General features: G+C 48.7%; 2 protein-coding genes and 1 long non-coding RNA gene across 3 annotated transcripts; all 3 read left to right on the forward strand.

Annotated features, from left to right (window-relative positions):
- Nucleotides 1-310: 310 nt before the first annotated feature.
- LOC135247299 (uncharacterized) lies at nucleotides 311-725 on the forward strand. Its single transcript, XR_010328188.1, has 2 exons — nucleotides 311-573; nucleotides 616-725. It is a non-coding gene; the product is annotated as an uncharacterized LOC135247299 (long non-coding RNA).
- A 464-nt stretch (nucleotides 726-1189) lies between these two features.
- Nucleotides 1190-3522, forward strand: LOC135247298 (adenosine receptor A3-like). Its single transcript, XM_064320597.1, has 2 exons — nucleotides 1190-1521; nucleotides 1802-3522. The coding sequence occupies exons 1-2, from the start codon at nucleotides 1190-1192 to the stop codon at nucleotides 2481-2483; spliced, it is 1014 nt and encodes a 337-aa protein (XP_064176667.1). The 3' UTR covers nucleotides 2484-3522.
- Nucleotides 3523-12048: 8526 nt separating this feature from the next.
- LOC135247297 (adenosine receptor A3-like) lies at nucleotides 12049-15293 on the forward strand. Its single transcript, XM_064320596.1, has 2 exons — nucleotides 12049-12447; nucleotides 14189-15293. The coding sequence occupies exons 1-2, from the start codon at nucleotides 12116-12118 to the stop codon at nucleotides 14817-14819; spliced, it is 963 nt and encodes a 320-aa protein (XP_064176666.1). The 5' UTR covers nucleotides 12049-12115; the 3' UTR covers nucleotides 14820-15293.
- Nucleotides 15294-18684: the final 3391 nt, after the last annotated feature.

Genomic DNA, 18684 nt, shown 5'->3' on the forward strand with positions numbered 1-18684 from the left:
AACGCCTTTCCGAATCCACGGCGACAACAGGTGCACGTGCCACTCAGGGAAAGGACGAGTGAAATTAATGAGAAACGGCGGTAAATCCAGGTCCGTGCGCAATTGTGCGTGCGCTCCGTGTACCGGCTGCTGAAACACACAATGCGCACGAGAGGGCGCTGCTTTCAGAAATGAACAAGTAAATGCAAAATACCCTTTTGCGTGGGACCGATCTATGTGGGTGAGTTGCCCAGATAAGGTCAATGTATGGGAAACATTGGTGTTACTGCACTTATTTTAGTATGTTGATGCTTTTACTTCCTCTAGCTTGTGTTATTTCCCTGTTTAAAGACTAGAAGAATTAAATGGTATACATAGGCCTACTTCTACAGTTTCTTCCCACAAATACTCAAATAAAAACATGTTTTTTTATTTTTACTTGTAACTGAACTGACCAAACAAAACAAGTGAAAGTGCCTTTTCCAACTAGCAACTGATAATTAAGGTCTTACATATATTTTTTATTTGCCTCTGTTGTGGCCTAACCTGTTGTCATTTCCTGTGGTTCTTAGGTTGTACCATGTATTTCATGTTGTTGACCTAATTACTAACAGCGTAATTCATCACAGACTGAAGTATAAACACTTTTCAAAAGATTTAACCAAGGATAACAAAACATTTTTGAACATTTTCATTGTGGCCATATTTAATACTTGAAAAAATGTACTTGGTTGAGTATACTGTCAGTACTTTTGTTGTATGTTATTCATATGTCAAGTAAACTGAATTCAAAGGTTACTTCTGTGGAGTAAAATAAAATTGTATTATCTGGAATTCAGTTCTAAATATGTATACCTTCAGAATGTATTTTAAACTGTGATCTAAGGTTAGTTCTGGAAAGTAAAGTGAAGGTGCCCATTCAGTACTCTACCTGGGATTTAGTGGGTTTATGGCAGATTATATAAACCTCTTTTTTAAGGGTATGGTATGGGCTGCCATATACTTAAGCCCTACCTCACAACATTATTTCTCTGATGACTCAAAATAGATGAACGGAAATTCAGACAGCGTACGGATGCATTGCGATCAAAGAAGTCTAGCCCACAGTTCTGTGGAGCTTCTGCAAAGCCACACTGGCTCTGAGCAGCAGCTGATGTACAGGTTCACTTCCTCCGCAGCTACAGAAGAATAAGCAACTTCTTCCCCCACCATGGACAGTGTGGCGGGTGCGGTGTACACAGCGCTGGAGCTGCTGATCGCCGTGATGTGTTGCCTGGGCAACCTGCTGGCCATCTGGGCGGTGCAGGCCAGTGGCTCCCTGCGGAAGCCCACCTTCTGCTTCATGGCATCGCTGGCAGTGGCGGACTTCCTGGTGGGCGCCGTGGCGATCCCCGCAGCCGTGCTGGTGGACGGCCGGGTCAGGACCTCCTTCGACAGCTGTCTGTTCCTCAGCTGCGTGACGGTCCTGCTGATGCAGGCCTCCATCCTCATGCTGCTGGTCATCGCGGTGGATCGCCACTTGTGCGTGCAGATGCCCCTCAGGTGAGTCCCGTGGCTCGCGGGCACCAGCCAGCCCCACCTCAGCTGCACACCATATTCCTTGGTCATTGTGTGGTGTGAGGTCACTGATGATTAGATTGTGATTAGAATTTTCTTAACAGAACATTCTGATGCTGATGCTTGGCAAGTTGTTGCCTTGTCAACAGGTCAGGAACAACCGTGATGCAACGTAAGGTGTTTTTAAGGCTTTTTGGCACCGCTGACTTTCCGTAGGCCAGGAGCGAGAGAACGTATGGAGTCAGGTTCCGCTGTGTTTTTGCAGATACAAGCGCAGCTTCACGCAGAGGCGCTGCTGGGCCGTGGTCGGAGCGTGCTGGCTGCTCGCCTTCGCGTTCAGTTTCACGCCCATGTTCGGCTGGTACAACCGCCAGACTCTGGCCAAGATGGTGGTGGAGAACTCCACCACCATCGTCTGCACGTTCGTGTCCGTCATCCCCATGACTTACCTGGTCTACTTCCAGTTCTTCGGGTGCACACTGCTCCCCCTGCTGGTGATGTGTGCCCTCTACGTCCACGTCTTCCGCTCCATCTCCAAGCGACTGCGGAGGAGCCAGGCCCCGGGTGCCGAATCCCATGCGTACTACGCCAAAGAGCGGAAGCTGGCCAAGTCCCTGCTGCTGGTCCTGGTCCTCTTCGCCATCGGCTGGTTGCCGCTGAGCGTCATGAACTGCGTGACGATCTTCGGTGGAGACGTCCCTCTGGTCGCCCTCTACATCGGGATCCTCCTCACGCACGCCAACTCTGCCGTCAATCCGGTCGTGTACGCCTTCAAGGTGCCGAAGATCCGCAGTGCGTACCTGCGGGCCTGGAGGAAGTGCGCCCTCTGCTGGCAGCAGGGGGTATCACAGAGCACCGAGAGCAAGGACATCAGCACCAGAACCAAATCCATAGAAGACCTGACCAAGGAACAACATTATTCTGAAAGTAATCTACACACAGTCTAACTGTGTGCTCATATTACCATCAATAAGCCATTCTGCTTACTGTTAATTATCAGCATAATTCTGAAACGCTGGCTGGGATTCAATCAACATTTGTCCTTAACCTTGACTAACAAAATCAAGAGTTACCAAGAATTTATTTTTCTTCACAAGCACACTTCTTCAGTTTCGGAATCTCTGAAACTAACTTGCCAAAATGAATTTGCAAAAAAAAAATTTCAACATTAGCAATTCCTTGTGAGTCAAAGTTAAATTGTTGATTGAATCCGTGTAATTGATGAGCAAATGTCTGTTTAAAAAAATTTTTTTTTTAGGAATATTAGTTCTAGCTTGTGCTAAAAGGCTAATTATATAATACTATATGAGATATGAGTGAAATTAAAAGGCCTTTATCAGTTCAATTCCCCTTCTAACATATTAGCATTATAGCACAATCTAACACATTAGTATCCCTTTCTGACATACTGCCTTGTTTCCAGTCATCAGATATTCCGGTCCTGGAGGGCCGCAGCATCTGCAGGTTTAACTCCAGTCCTGGAGGGCCCCAGCGTCTACAGGGTTAACTCCAGTCCTGGAGGGCTGCAGCATCTGCAGGTTTAACTCCAGTCCTGGAGGGCTGCAGCATCTGCAGGTTTAACTCCAGTCCTGGAGGGCTGCAGCATCTGCAGGTTTAACTCCAGTCCTGGAGGGCTGCAGCATCTGCAGGTTTAACTCCAGTCCTGTAGGTGACCGGCAGACGCTGCGTATAGAATTCAAATATTTAATCTTAAAACCTGATATAGAGCTTGTTTTGGCTTGCTGGGTGATTCCACTAGTTTACTGTAGACTGACCTATCAATTACTTTGGCGATTTTATTGATAATTCTCATTTCAACAATAATTCTTCAATTAAATAACATAAAGTATATTTTATATGTAGGTTAAGTGAGGGGTTCTAGCACGCAATAGCGCTAGTGTTCAGTATTCAGAGTGCCGAACATTTCAACAAGAGCATTGACTGTTGGAACTGCTGGATTCAGAAAATAAACATATTTTTAATTAATCCTCGCTTGTCCGACAATACGTTTATGTTTTTAAAGTAAACACTTATAATACATACTTATGTGTCCTAAATTGGAACATTTTAAGTATACTTAAAATATTTTCTGAAGCTATATTTTAAGTATATCATTTATGAATTACTTCTTAACATAAAATCCTAAAAGCTTTAGGTGTGCTTGCAGTTCATTATTTTAAAACTGAAAGAAAACTTCCATTGCACTCTCAATGCACTTTTCAAAGCCAGCAAAAGTATTACATTGTCTACCTTTTCTGTCAAATACATACTAATTCAGCATAACAGAAGTTTTTTGTTATTTTGTTTACTTTCAGTTAATACAAGTATCTGTTGGAAAACACCAAGTATACCACTTATAAGCTACTTAATTGTGTGCAGGAGCATCGTAGTGGGGGTAAAATTGGGACTGACTACCCAGGGCCCGAATGGGGGGAGGACCCTCGAAAAGACTGGAATGATACGTAAGCAAGCGTACGTTTTGAAGCTCATTTCCTGGTGTTGTAGTTCCTGGTTGCTCACTAGCGCCACTACGGATGGCTCCAGTATAGGTGTTTTCATATCCGGTTTCCATGTAAGTCTACGGTACAAATGCGATCAAAATACAAAGTCAATAATTTTTTCTCACAAGAACAAATAGTCACAATAGGTGTATTTTATTCGTCTTATGACTGTCCATGGGTCGATTTCATGATTTATTGCGTAATTTGGGCACAGTGCCAATATTTGTTCTGGACCAATGAGGTACAGCCTGCGTCACTTCCGGATTAATGCAGTGGACTGAGCTACAGTAGGGGCTACAATCTGTGGTCACTGGGGTGGGAGGTGGCGTCTCTTGGCCTTGACATTGTGGCTCCGACCACGGTCCACCTGTGCGAAGTCAGAAAATGCAGGCATCCCATTTTGTAGTGGTTTCATTATAGCGTGTGCTATTTACAGCTGCATTAGACGACCATAAAATAATCCTCCTCTGAAGTTTTGCGGTGGCCGAGTCATTTTTACTATTTCCTTTAGCCCACTTAACCAAATAATTAGTTGGCAGAAAGCTTAATCAGCTAACGCTTATTTGCTATATGTGGTAGTCCAGTAGCCTATGCTAAAACAGTTCGCAACTTCGGCTACCAAGGCATTTCACTAGCTAGCTAACCCTAACCGGCAAATATTCCATCTGTCAAACGTGTTTGACGGCTTGTCAGTCGTGTACATTCCGCAAATGTCTACCTGGGCTATGCTGCACGAATGTGACAAAGCTAGAAGCTAGCAAGAAAATAATAATAATTAGAAATTCAATGTACATTATTGTGGCGATCTTGCCTGTGTGTAATTAAATAATTGTTAGCTTGTTAGCGGTTAACTTGTCCCGCTCCGCGATCGTGTAAATACTCGTTATTTTGAATGTGTGTAGCCTGCTAGGAATCGCTTCCGTAGCGCTAGCAGCCCTCGGGTTTATGATTTTCACCGTCATGTTTCTGTCATTAGTCAATTAGCCAATACTGTTGTTGTATTCCCTGCCTGTCTCTGTTCTGCGTGTCTCGTGCTGCTGTTTCCCGCTGTATGTAAATCCGACCTTTGAGTGATGTGCCGTTAAGGCTGTGTGATTGGTTAGTTCCGTTGCGCCGGGGCAGCCAATCACGGCAAACGGGGTTTGACAAAAGCAGGCTTCGCCCAGCTATGATGGTCAGTCTACGAATTACCGTTTTGAGGAGATGTCACAAATAAAGCGAAGCTCCCCGGGAGCGATTCGAAAACAGCCAAGCCAGTCTCCGTCTCTGCTTCCTCGCGAAATCGCCACATTGGTGTCCGGAAGTGGGATTCAGCTAGCTGAAGTGGAGAAGGCGATCCGAGAGCTGGAAGACAGACTGGGGGTACCGAGGCGGCGGAAGACCGAGGCAGCAGAGACGGCGACGGGCGCCGATCTGCAGAGCTCGGTGGCGCAACGACAGAGGGCCCCCAGACAACCAGACGGAGCCAGTGCTGTTCGACCAACGCACCTGAGGGAAGCTAACGTTAGCACGCCAGCCAGCTCCAGCATGACAACCACCACGGCAGCTAGCACACAGCCGAAGCTAGCCCGGTTCAGTGGAGCAGCACAGTGGGAGACGTACCTAGCCCAGCTGCAGCTGGCTGCCCGTCACTGCGGCTGGAGCGAGAGCCAGACGGCGACGCATCTAGCACTCGCCCTGGAGGGTCCAGCGCTGCAGGTCCTGCTAGACCTCGATGCTGCCGAACAGGGCGATCTGAAGGCACTGACGACGGCCTTGGCAAGGCGTTTCGGCCAGAGGCGGTCAATGCAGAGCAGTCGGGAGAAGCTCAACAGCCGCCGCCGCGAAGGAAAAGAGAGCTGGGGGACCGTGGCTGCAGACGTGCGGCTCCACGCTCGGCAGGGCTACCCGTCCCTCGACTCGGCAGGGCAGGACGAGCTCGCGTTGCACGCCTTCCTCCAGACTCTCTCCCCGGAACGGTTGCGCCAGCACGTCATCCTGACCACGCCCTGCTCCCTAGACGACGCTCTGAAGGAAGTAGAGAGGGCGGAAGACGTTCTCTGCTTGGTTCCAGGGCAGACAACCCGGCCCCGCGTCCGCGAAATCGACTGCTACGAGGAGGAGGAGGAAGTCCGTTGGGCACGCTCACCCCCACAACAGCGGCGACAGCGCCCACCACCAGCACGACGCGGTCGCTGCTATCGCTGCGACGAGCCAGGGCACCTGGCCCGCGACTGCCCAGCACCAGCGCCCAAGCCCCGATCGCCACGGCCGGCGGGAAACGACGCGGGGGCGGCGCTGTGAGGAAACCGCTGCCCCAAGATCCCATCCTCAACCAGGAGCAGCCTGCTGCGCCTGAAACCAGTTCGGTCCCACTCGCAGAAGCAAATGTTTCATCTGCCTTTGTGAAGGCGGGAACTGAGCAAAGTCGTTCTATTATAAGAGCTGAAAGCAAATTCCAGCCCGCCCTTTTCAGGGCAGGAGAGCAGCCTGCCCTTTTGAGGGCGGAAGAGCAATCCATCCAACAGCGAGTGGGCCGACTGGGAGAGGCGGGCGGGCTATACCTGCATTGTAGGCTGGATGGGCAAGCCTGCTGGGCACTGGTCGACACGGGGGCCACCATCTCCCTGGTGCGACCGGGAACGCTCCCCAACACTGCCTGGTCCTCAACAACCACTCAGCTGCAGTCAGTGACGGGACAGAGGCTCGCCATGCGGGGCAAGAAGATGGTGAGCGTGGAGGTCGGAAACAGAGAGGTGGTGACGCACGAGTTCTGGCTGGCCGACATCAGCGACACGTGCATAATCGGCCTGGATCTGCTGGTCCACTGGGGTGCTACGGTGGACATCGCCAACGCCAGGCTCTCCATCGGTGCCACCACCCTCGCCCTCCACGCCACCCCCAAGAGGAAACGCAGGTCCAGGAGGACCCGTCGCCGAGCAGCCTCAGCCCACCCTCACCAGCCGCCGCCAGCCTCAGCCCACCCTCACCAGCCGCCGCCCCAGCTAACCAACACAGAGCGTGGCTCGCCTGCCCCACTGTCACAACCTGTCGCCCCCTCTGTCGAGACGGTGAGTGCTGTCCGCGAGCTGTGGCGACGCAGCTGCAGCGGCCTCAACCCTCACCAATGCCAACAGCTTGAACGCTTGCTGAAGGACAATGCAGACCTCTTCGCTGCCCGCGATGAGGAATGCACGCAGACCGAGCTAGTGCAGCACGCCATTGACACTGGTGACGCTGCACCGGTTCGTCTGCGCCCTCACCGGTTGTCACTAGCAAAGCGGCTGGGGGCAGAGGAGAAGGTTAGAGAGATGGCCGCTGCAGGCGTCATTGAGCCCTCCAACAGCCCGTGGGCGGCCCCTGCTGTCCTAGTGCGGAAGAAGAACGGAGAGTGGCGTTTTTGCGTGGACTATCGGCGCCTCAACGCCGTAACGCGCAAAGATGCCTACCCTCTCCCCCGCATCGACGAGGCGCTAGACCACATCGCGGGGTCCAGTTGGTTCTGCTCGCTGGACCTCCGGAGTGGCTACTGGCAGGTCAAAATGGCGGAGGATGCGAAGCCTAAGACCGCCTTCACCATCGGGCAAGGGTTGTGGCAGTTCCGCGTGATGCCGTTTGGACTGTGCAATGCCCCTGCCACGTTCGAGCGGCTGATGGAAAGGGTGCTGTCGGCCGTCCCCCGAAGCTGCTGCGTAGTGTACCTGGACGACCTCCTAGTACATGCCAGTAGCTTCGAGCACGCCCTCGCTAACCTCCACAACGTGCTCGCGGCGATTCGCCGGGCTGGGCTACGGTTGAATCCCCGGAAGTGCCAGCTGCTCCGGAGGGAGACGGCCTTCCTGGGGCACGTTGTGAGTGAGCGAGGGGTAGCCACCGACCCAGCTAAGGTGACTGCTGTGCGGGATTGGCCGACCCCAGCAAATGTAGGCGAGCTGCGCAGCTTCCTGGGGTTGGCGAGCTACTATCGGCGGTTCGTGCGGGGTTTCGCCTCCATTGCCAGTCCCCTCCATCGCCTCACCGACAAGTACCAGCCGTTCATCTGGACCACTGCATGCGCAGAAGCCTTTGCCCGGCTCAGAACGGCTCTCACGGAGGCCCCCGTACTGGCGTATCCCGATGTGCACCGCCCATTCATTGTCGACACCGACGCCAGTAACGTGGGGGTGGGAGCCGTCCTCTCTCAGGAGGACAGCGACGGAGAGAGAGCTGTCGCCTACTACAGCGGTGCCCTGAGCCGGGCAGAGCGGAACTACTGCGTGACCCGCCGAGAGCTGCTGGCCGTAGTCAAGGCACTGAGGCACTTCCGACCCTATCTCCAAGGTAGCCACTTCCGCCTCCGCACTGACCACGCTTCGCTCACCTGGCTCCTAAACTTCAAGCACCCGGAGGGCCAAGTCGCACGGTGGTTAGAAGAGCTACAAGAGTGCGATTTCCAGATCGAGCACAGGGCGGGGCGGCACCACACCAACGCCGACGCTTTGTCCCGCCGTCCCTGTGCTGAGCTGGATTGTCAACACTGCCAGCGACAGGAAGATAAGAGCCAGGTGGAGCTAGCGGTGGCTACCGCTAACATCAGCGAGGCGGGGTGGCTGCCAGTGTCGCAGGAGCAGCTGCGGGAAGGCCAGGAGGCTGACAGCACGCTAAGAAAGGTGAGGGGCTGGCTGGAGGCAGAAACACCGCCGCAGTGGGCTGAGGTCTCGGCTGAGGGGCCCGAGCTCAAGACCTACTACGGGCAAAGGAGGAGCCTTGAGCTGCGGGACGGGCTGCTGTATCGGCGGTGGCAGGCACCCGGGCTTGGAAGCGACCTCCTCCAACTCCTCGTTCCCCGAGCGCTCCGGCCCCAAGTCCTCGGGTTGGTGCATGGCTCGGTGGGGGCGGGCCATTTCGGGAACAGCAAGACCCTGCGACGATTGAGGGGGCGCTTCTACTGGCCTGGGTGCCGCCGGGACGTGGAGCTGCACGTCCACTGCTGCGACTCCTGTACGGCATGCAAGGGGCCTACCAGGCGCTCCCGCGCCCCTCTACAACGCTACGTGGTGGGGGCCCCGATGGAGCGAGTGGGGGTGGACGTCCTCGGCCCCTTCCCTGTCACTGAGGCCGGTAACCGCTATGTGCTTGTGGCTATGGACTACTTTACGAAGTGGCCCGAGGCGTACGCGGTGCCGGACCAAAGTGCTGCAACAACAGCAGGGAAGCTAGTCGAGGAGATGTTTGCCCGTTTCGGGGTCCCCGCCCAACTCCACAGCGACCAGGGGCGAAATTTTGAATCGCGGGTGCTGGCTGAGGTCTGCAGTCGGCTCGGGGTAGCGAAGACCCGCACAACTCCACTCCATCCCCAGAGCGACGGACTGGTTGAACGGTTCAACAAGACCCTGACTGCACAACTCGCTATCCTCGCCAGCCAGCACCAACGAGACTGGGACCGCCACCTGCCCCTGGTCCTGTGGTCCTACCGAACTGCCGTACAGGAGTCCAGCCTCTGCACGCCCGCCGCCCTGATGTTCGGACGGGAGCTCCGGACGCCCGTGGATTTGGTGTTCGGGGCCCCGCCTGAAAGCAGGGAACCAGCCCGTACAGAGGCCTGCTACTTCCGCCAGCTGCTGGAACGACTGCGGGTGGCACACGACTTCTCTCGCCAGGCCCAGGACACTGCGGGACTGCGGCAGAAGCGCGCCTACGATCAGCACTGCAAGGGGCAGGCCTTCAAGCCAGGTGATAAAGTGTGGGTCCACTGCCCAGTGCGCAAGAAGGGCCTGTCTCCTAAGCTGCAGTCACATTGGCGTGGGCCTGGCGAGATCTTGGAGCGGCTGAGTGAGGTGACGTATCGCCTGCGCATGCCAAATCGAGGGCGCCTGGTGGTGCTCCACCAAGACCGACTCGCACCTTACCAACCACTCGCCACCGAAGACGCAGCTGGCGGACAAGGTAGCAGCCCTGTCCCCTCTACACCACCGGCAGCAGAGGAAATGGCACAGCCCACCGCGGGCCGACCTACTCGGAAGCGACGGCTACCGAATTATTTAATCGACTACGAGGTAAATCGCCTAGAAATTGTGGGTCGTCGGGGACTAGCGACCCTTTAGGTGGGGGCTGTGTGGCGATCTTGCCTGTGTGTAATTAAATAATTGTTAGCTTGTTAGCGGTTAACTTGTCCCGCTCCGCGATCGTGTAAATACTCGTTATTTTGAATGTGTGTAGCCTGCTAGGAATCGCTTCCGTAGCGCTAGCAGCCCTCGGGTTTATGATTTTCACCGTCATGTTTCTGTCATTAGTCAATTAGCCAATACTGTTGTTGTATTCCCTGCCTGTCTCTGTTTTGCGTGTCTCGTGCTGCTGTTTCCCGCTGTATGTAAATCCGACCTTTGAGTGATGTGCCGTTAAGGCTGTGTGATTGGTTAGTTCCGTTGCGCCGGGGCAGCCAATCACGGCAAACGGGGTTTGACAAAAGCAGGCTTCGCCCAGCTATGATGGTCAGTCTACGAATTACCGTTTTGAGGAGATGTCACAAATAAAGCGAAGCTCCCCGGGAGCGATTCGAAAACAGCCAAGCCAGTCTCCGTCTCTGCTTCCTCGCGAAATCGCCACATTATTTTTGTCTTTATGCAACAGGTGGAAAACTTGCTCTTCAAAGTGCGTTGTCATATTTACACGCCTGTAGATCAGTTATTAAAATACTTGGTAGATTTGTTAATCACCGCTGACCGTGTTAATTTTTATTCGGTAAAAAGTGACTTGCGAACGATCGGTCAGCTAGCGTCACCCAGCAAGTAAACACCACAAACGGCGATGGAGTAGTAGCAGTTAATGGCTCATTAACTGACTGTGGCGAAAACCTACGACGATAACTTGCTTGGTTAACAGCAGGTCTACCAGACAGTTATATGAAAATTAGCCTAGTCAAATCACCAGTAGTCTACACACCTCTGATTGATTGACCATCAGCGCAGTCGATGTTCTTCCCCTGTAGTTCATATTGCTAATGCGTGAGCTAACCACGGATAGCTTACCTAGCTCACTGGCAAGCTGATATGCTAGCTAAGCATATTCGTTTTGCCGAGAAGCATAAATTGAAGATAACTGAACATACTTGTATTATTAATGTCATACATATAACGTGATTACATGACACAGTACAGTCACGGATGGAAATTAAACTCCGTAAACATTTGGCCGCCACCCCTCATTCAAAATGAATGGAGGCGGAGCAAGCGTCTAAAAGTGTTTGCACGCGGACTCTTAGGTGCACGTGCCACAGCGAACGGACGAGTGACATTAATGAAAAACGGCAGTAAATCCTGGTCCGTGCGCAAATGTGCGCAATTGTGCGTGCGCTCCTTGTACCGGCTGCACACAATGAAACACACAATGCCCACTAGAGGGCGCTGCTTACAGAAATAAACGACTAAATGCAAAATATCTTTTTGCATGGGACTGATCTATTTGGGTGGGCTGCCCAGATAAAGTCAATGTATGGGAAACATTGGTGTTACTGCACTTATTTTAGTCTTTTTATTCTTTAACGTCCTCTAGCTTGCGTTATTTCTTTCATTAAAGACTAAAAGCATTAAATGGTACACATACTGTGTATACAGTGTCTTCCCATACATACTCAAATAAAAAGCAATAATACAGCAATAATAAAAACTAACTGAACCGATCAAACAAATCTATTGAAAGTACTTTTTCCAAATAGCAACAATTAAAGTCATGCATATATTTTTAATTCACCTGCGGTTCACTCTGTTGTGGCCTAAGCTGTTATTAGCTTGTACCATGTATTTCATGTCGTTGACCTAAATATTAACAGCATAATTCATCACAAACTGAAGTATAAGTAATTTTCAAAAGATTCAATCAAGGATAACAAAAATGTTTTGAAAATTTTCATTGTGGCCATATTTAATACTGAACATTATTTCTCTGATGACTCAAAATAGATGAACGGAAATTCAGACAGTGTACAAATGCATCGCGATCAAAGACGTCTAGCCCACAGTTCTGTGGAGCTTCCTCAAAGCCACAGTGGCTCTGAGCAGCAGCTGATGTACAGGCACACTTCTTCCGCAACTACAGAAGAATAAGCAACTTCTTCCCCCACCATGGCCAGTGTTGCGCGTGCGGTGTACGTAGTGCTGGAGCTGCTGATCGCCGTGATGTGTTGCCTGGGCAACCTGCTGGCCATCTGGGCAGTGCGGGCCAGTGGCTCCCTGCAAAAGCCCACCTTCTGCTTCATGGCATCGCTGGCGGTGGCGGACTTCCTGGTGGGCGCCGTGGCGATCCCCGTGGCCGTTCTGCTGGACGGCCAGGTCAGGACCTCCTTCGACAGCTGCCTGTTCGTCAGCTGCGTGATGGTCCTGCTGGTGCAGGCCTCCATCCTCATGCTGCTGGTCATCGCGGTGGATCGCCACTTGTGCGTGCAGATGCCCCTCAGGTGAGTCCCGTGGCTCGTGGGCACCAGCCAGCCCCACTTCAGCCACACACCCCGTTCCTTGGCCCTTGTGTGGTGTGAGGTCACTGATGATTAGCTTGTGATTAGAATTTTCTTAATGGAACATTCTGATGCTGATGTCACAATCATTACTGGTAATTGAAAGCAATGGTGTTCTAGAACACTGACTTAGAATCTTGAAGAAAAAACAAAACATTCCAAAAAACCTACTCTTCCAAAATATTAACGAGCACCCAGGGCTGTTCTCTAACATTTTATTAAAGAGAGTGGTATGTAATATGTGCTATGCGTATTTAACTGGAATGTCATTTTAAGTTTGCTCAGTATTTGACAGTGAATCCCTGGGGGACAGTGTTTATTTTGACTGACTAAGGTTCCCCACATTCCCTTGAACATGTCGCTTTGATGAATACCTGCTCATTTAAATATTGAAAAATGAACGATTGTTGCTATGTTTGACAACTGAGATGTGTGTTTAAAAACTTTTAAGTCAAATTTAGGACAGATTTTGTTGAAAGCAGTCCAAAGAAAATAAAAATTTTGAACGGATACAGACTGAATGAATATATAGAATATAACTGTAGTCTTGGACTACCCAATAACTGAACGCAACATCAGTATTATGGTGCTCCTTATTTTTCTCTTTCACGGTAACTCGCGTCGTATGACAACGATAAAAATTTCTCTCTGGTATCTACCATGTCAGTATTATCTGCAATATTCCTTTGTTTTACACTGTGGAATTTAACTGATGCTCTTACCCAAATCCGCTCACATAATTTACACTCTCTGCATACAGTCCATTTATATGGCTGGATATTTCTTTAAGCAATGTGGGTTAAGTGAAGAGTGCAATCGGGAAATCGAAACCCACAACCATGGAGTTATCAGTCCGGCTCTCTAACTACCACACCACAACACGTCAGCATCCATCATGACTAGTTGTGTTTGTTCCTAAAGCTCGGACTATGCCCTCTACCTGGAATAGCCTGCAAAAGGATCTTAAACTTCAGGACCTAGTTATTTTTATTCCAAAACCGTTTCTATATGGACCGCGCTGTGTGCCTGGGGGCTTTGTCATGCTAAAAAAGGAAAGGGCCTTCACCAAACTGTTGCCACAATGTTGAAAACACAGAATCATCTAGAATGTAATTGCATTAAAATTTGCCTCTACTTTGGCCTAGCCCAAACCATTTTTTGTGTATGTCTACGGCTGCTCTTCTTGGCCAGTTCCCTCTTGGAAAACAGATTTCTTTGATTAAAATGGTTCTTGGCACTGTTCAGTATGAGGGTAATCTTTTCCAAAGCTGATTGTGCATATGAATATTGAGCATCCATGTGACAAGCAAGCCAGGCCAGTATGGAAACCCAACGGTGCCAAATTGTCTTAAAAAATACGTCACATAATGGCTATTATTTTTGACCTGTTCACATGGCATTAGTAGCCAGGTTAACGCTTTCCATACATCTTAATCACCTCAACATGCTGTATTTCAACACGGAAAAAATAAACATGTCAAACAAGTACCTTTTTGACTTGTTAAAGTTTGATGTGTTGGTTCTATTCATCTAAAGACGTACAGTTTTTTGCTCCTGTTGACATGGCAAGTTTTGCCTTGTCAACAGGTCAGGAAGGTGTATTTAAGGCTTTTTGGCACCGCTCACTTTTCGTAGGCCAGGAGCGAGAGAACGTGTGGAGTCAGGTTCTGCTGTGTTTTTGCAGATACAAGCGCAGCTTCACGCAGAGGCGCTGCTGGGCCGTGGTCGGAGCGTGCTGGCTGCTCGCCTTCGCGTTCAGTTTCACGCCCATGTTCGGCTGGTACAACCGCCAGACCCTGGCCAAGATGGGGAACTCCACCACCAGCGTCTGCAGTTACTTGGACGTCATCCCCTTGACTTACCTGGTTTACTTCCAGTTCTTCGGGTGCACGCTGCTCCCCCTGCTGGTGATGTGTGCCCTCTACGTCCATGTCTTCCGCTCCATCTCCAAGCGGCTGCAGAGGAGCCAGGCCCGGGCCGCCGAATCCCATGCGTACTACGCCAAAGAGCGGAAGCTGGCCAAGTCCCTGCTGCTGGTCGTGGTCCTCTTCGCCATCGGCTTGTTGCCGCTGAGCCTCATGCACTGCGTAGCGTTCTTTGGAGGCGACGTCTCTCAGGACGTCTTCTATGTCGGGATCCTCCTCATGCACGCCAACTCCGCCGTCAATCCGGTCATGTACGCCTTCAAGGTGCCGAAGATCCGCAGTGCGTACCTGCGGGCCTGGAGGAAGTGCGCCCTCTGCTGGCGGCAGGGGGTGTCACAGAGCCCCGACAGCATGGACTTCAGGACCAGAAGCAATCCATCGAAGACCTGACCAAGGAACGAGATTATTTTGAAAGTAGTCGACACACAGTCTAACTGTGTGCCCATATTACCATCAATAAGCCATTCTGCTTACTGTTAATCAGCACCATTTTAAAACATCGGGTGGGATTCAATCGACATTTGTCCTTAACTTTGACTAACAAAATCAAGAATTATCATAAATAATTGATACAAACGTGAATGTCTGTGACTGAGTGAGTGACTGAGTGAGTGATGAAGTTACACCATTCGTCAGCCAAGTTATGATGTCACACCATTGGTCGGCCGGTCCATCTATTTTGACCTGGTCTTGTTTTTCTTTACAAGAATACTTTGTCGAGTTCAGGAATCTCTGAAATCTCTTACTTGCCAAACTATATTTGCAAAGAAAATTTCGAACATTTGCAATTCCTTGTGAGTCAAAGTTAAATTGATTGTTGATTGAATCTTATATTTTTGTCATTTTTAATTTTACAATTTTATAATGTGTATGAGAACATTTCTTCAGATGCATGTTTTTTTTCTTTTTAAAAATATCGAATAAAATCAATCAATCAATCCATGTAATTGGTTTAATTTATGCTTGTAATGAAGTGCTATTTTAACATACACTGAAGAGACAAGCATGGGGCTTGTGGTTTCTATATCCTGTTTTGCAAAAGGTTATATTTAGATGAGCTAAATTTCCTGTGTTCGGTGTCTACCCGAGACTATATATTTTATCTTTCACAGATATAACTGAAATTCCTTCTAATTTAATTTTTATTATTATTAGGGGGCCAAGCACCGAAGGTGCGACAGCACCCTATTGTTATTGTTAGTTTTATTATTATTATTATTATTATTATTATTATTATTATGGGGCCAAGCACCAAAGGTGCGGAGGCACCCTATTGTTATTGTTTGATTTATTATTATTTTTCTGCCAAGGACGTCTATGGCAGCCCCTATAACTGACTGGTCGGTTTTTACAAAACTTTGCAGAATGGTAGAGGATCATGCCAACAGGCCATAAAACAAATTTTACATTGCTTGGCCAAAAGGGAACGCTATAGCAAGCGATTGAAATACAAACTTTGAACATGTATATCTAATGCTCCGTTTGACCTAGAATCATGAACTTTTGCACACATATGCCGCTCCTCATGAGGAACAAATCTGCCTCAAGGACCCATAACTTCCGGTTACTTTGATTTTCCGCCATTTTTATTTTTATGCAAAACTATAAACGATCAAACTCCACCTAGGGTTTTTCACCAATCTGCACAAACCTTAGTATACATAATCTATGGAGCAATCTCTACTAATTTAAGGCATAACCACTATGTCGATTTTTTCTAAACTTGGCACATTGGTATAGGGGCACTCCAAATGGACAGACAACAAATATGAAGCCGATCGGCCATAAGGTGACGCTATCATGAGCTAATAGGTGTGGTTTTTGGATAACTTTGAACAAGCATATCTCCTGCCCCATCTCTTGGCCCCCGTAATCGCTGCTTGCAGCTATTATTAGGGGTCCAAGCAGCGAAGCTGGTGGAACCCTATTGTATCTGTTAGGATTATTCTTATTATTATTATTATTATTTTTCTCCGCTAAAAGTGTCTGAGGCTCAGCAACCATAAGTCCTGGAGCAACCAAATTTGGCAGGTGGGTTCCTATGGGCCCCCACTACTCAGGCACTAAAAATCACGTACGTCGGCCAGATGGTGGCGCTATAACAAAGGGTTTTGCGTAAAAGGCCATAACTCCCACACCATAAGTTAGATGAACACAAAACTTCATCGACCTATGCATCTGAACGTGCTCTACAACTTTGCCATTGGCACCTATGTCTGCCATATTGTTTGCCCGCCATTTAGACTTTTTAGTTGGGGCGTGGCAGTTTTCTCCGCTAAAATGTCTGAGGCTCAGCAACCATTAGTTGTAGACCAACCAAATTTGGTAGGTGGGTTCCTATGGCACCCCACTACCCAGGCACTAAAATACACCTATGTCGGCCAGATGGTGGCGCTATAACAAAGGGTCATAGTTTAAAAGGTCATAACTCCCACACCGTAAGTCAGATCAACACAAAACTTCATCGACTGATGCATCTGAATGTGCTCTACAACTTTCTGGGAGCACCTATGTCCGCCATATGGTTTGCACACCATTTGGACTTTTTCATTAGGTGGGGTGCGGAAAAGCTGGAGCTCCAAATCCAAGCGATTACGACACCGAATAAACTTCTTTACGGCAAGCGACAACCATGGCGACGCAAGTAATCCGACACCGTAGGGTCTAGTTTTTATCAGTGAAAGGACGGTCTGACACTGCCACCTAGCGTGCATGCTAGGATAGGCTACCAAAAGTAAAAGCTTTCTGAGAGGATGAATAATTACTTTTCTTTGGCATGGATCCATTTGAAGACAGTTTCGGGTGAGTTCATTAAGTCTTTAAATCTGTCATTATGCTGAGAAATAGCTAAACCATTTTACAATGACGGTAATACGTATATAGTCCGCTTCGTTCCGTTGCTACCATGAGATAACAGACTATCTTGTGTCTACAGCGGCAGTTTCTCGCTGCAATTTCAAACATTGAATATTCACAAAAGACGCAATTTATGCTGTACTCTGCAGATGTCTAAATAAATAATACGCTACGGTCAAGCTTTGAGAGGATGAATAATTACTTTTCTTTGGCATGGATCCATTTGAAGACAGTTTCGGGTGAGTTCGTTAAGTCTTTAAATCTGTCATTATGCTGAGAAATAGCTAAACCATTTTATTGATAGGTTCTGAGTTTCTGTGCAAACGCGCGAAAGCACGCTAGTATAATGAAACAATGACGGTAGCCTCATAGTCCGCTTCGTTCCGTTGCTATCATAACATAACGACCTACAGCTGCAGTTTCTCACTGCAATTACTAATGTTGAATATAAACAAAAGACGCAATTTATGCTGTAGTCTGCCAATGTCTAAATAAATAATACGGTCCATTTGAAGACAATATCGGCTGACTTCGTTTAGTCTTTAAATCCGTCATTATGCTGAGAGAAATCGTATTCTCAATTTAATCTCTACATTGACTGTAAGCTTAGGGTTGTAACTAGGTAGTTGTTTCGTACGTGACTTAGTCTTAACTCGTCTTAACTATTCCTTCTATTTCTGCATAGTCTGCGTGCTGCTGTTCTTGTTCGTGTTAGTGTTAATCAGTTTAACCTACAGGGTCCAAGTTTAACTATGCGGTTGTTCCCTGCACTTAGAACGGTAGGCTACTGCCCTCTAGGGTTTTCGACACACTTGTTCCTCGTTATGGTAATACATTTTGTTGTACGTCGTTCTGGATAAGAGCGTCTGCCAAATGCCTGTAATGTAATGTAATGCAATATTCCGTAGCAACAAGATAAACCCGACATTAGCCCTAGAATATGCCACTACAGCAGTGAAAACGCTGCTCACTTAATAACGAAATAAACGAGACAATTTTGTTTTTTTTCCTTATACCATGTCATTCTACAGTCAATATCTGGGACTAAACATTTCATAAATATACAATCTTACCATCGGTTTTACGCGTAGAGATGTCCCTTTTGCGAATGAGTGGTCATATATTGTCTTGGACAATCCGTTGGCGAAATATACGCGCATTTTTGATCACTGGGTAGGCTACGTTCAAAAATAGCTGTGCGTAATACCACACCTGTTGCTTACGTCGTTGTCGCCCTTTTTAGGGCAATTTGCCTCGATTGACAATTCATTTATTCAGTAGGTGAGAGTATAAGCTTTCTAACGACGTATAACATGTCTGATTTTGCTTCTGGAATAGCGTTTTATAGGTCAACGTAACGGAATATTTTCTTATCGCATTCACTTGCGCTTTCACTGTG

Source organism: Anguilla rostrata, unplaced genomic scaffold (genome assembly GCF_018555375.3).
Source record: "Anguilla rostrata isolate EN2019 unplaced genomic scaffold, ASM1855537v3 scaf1200, whole genome shotgun sequence".
Classification (NCBI taxonomy): Eukaryota; Metazoa; Chordata; class Actinopteri; order Anguilliformes; family Anguillidae; genus Anguilla; species Anguilla rostrata.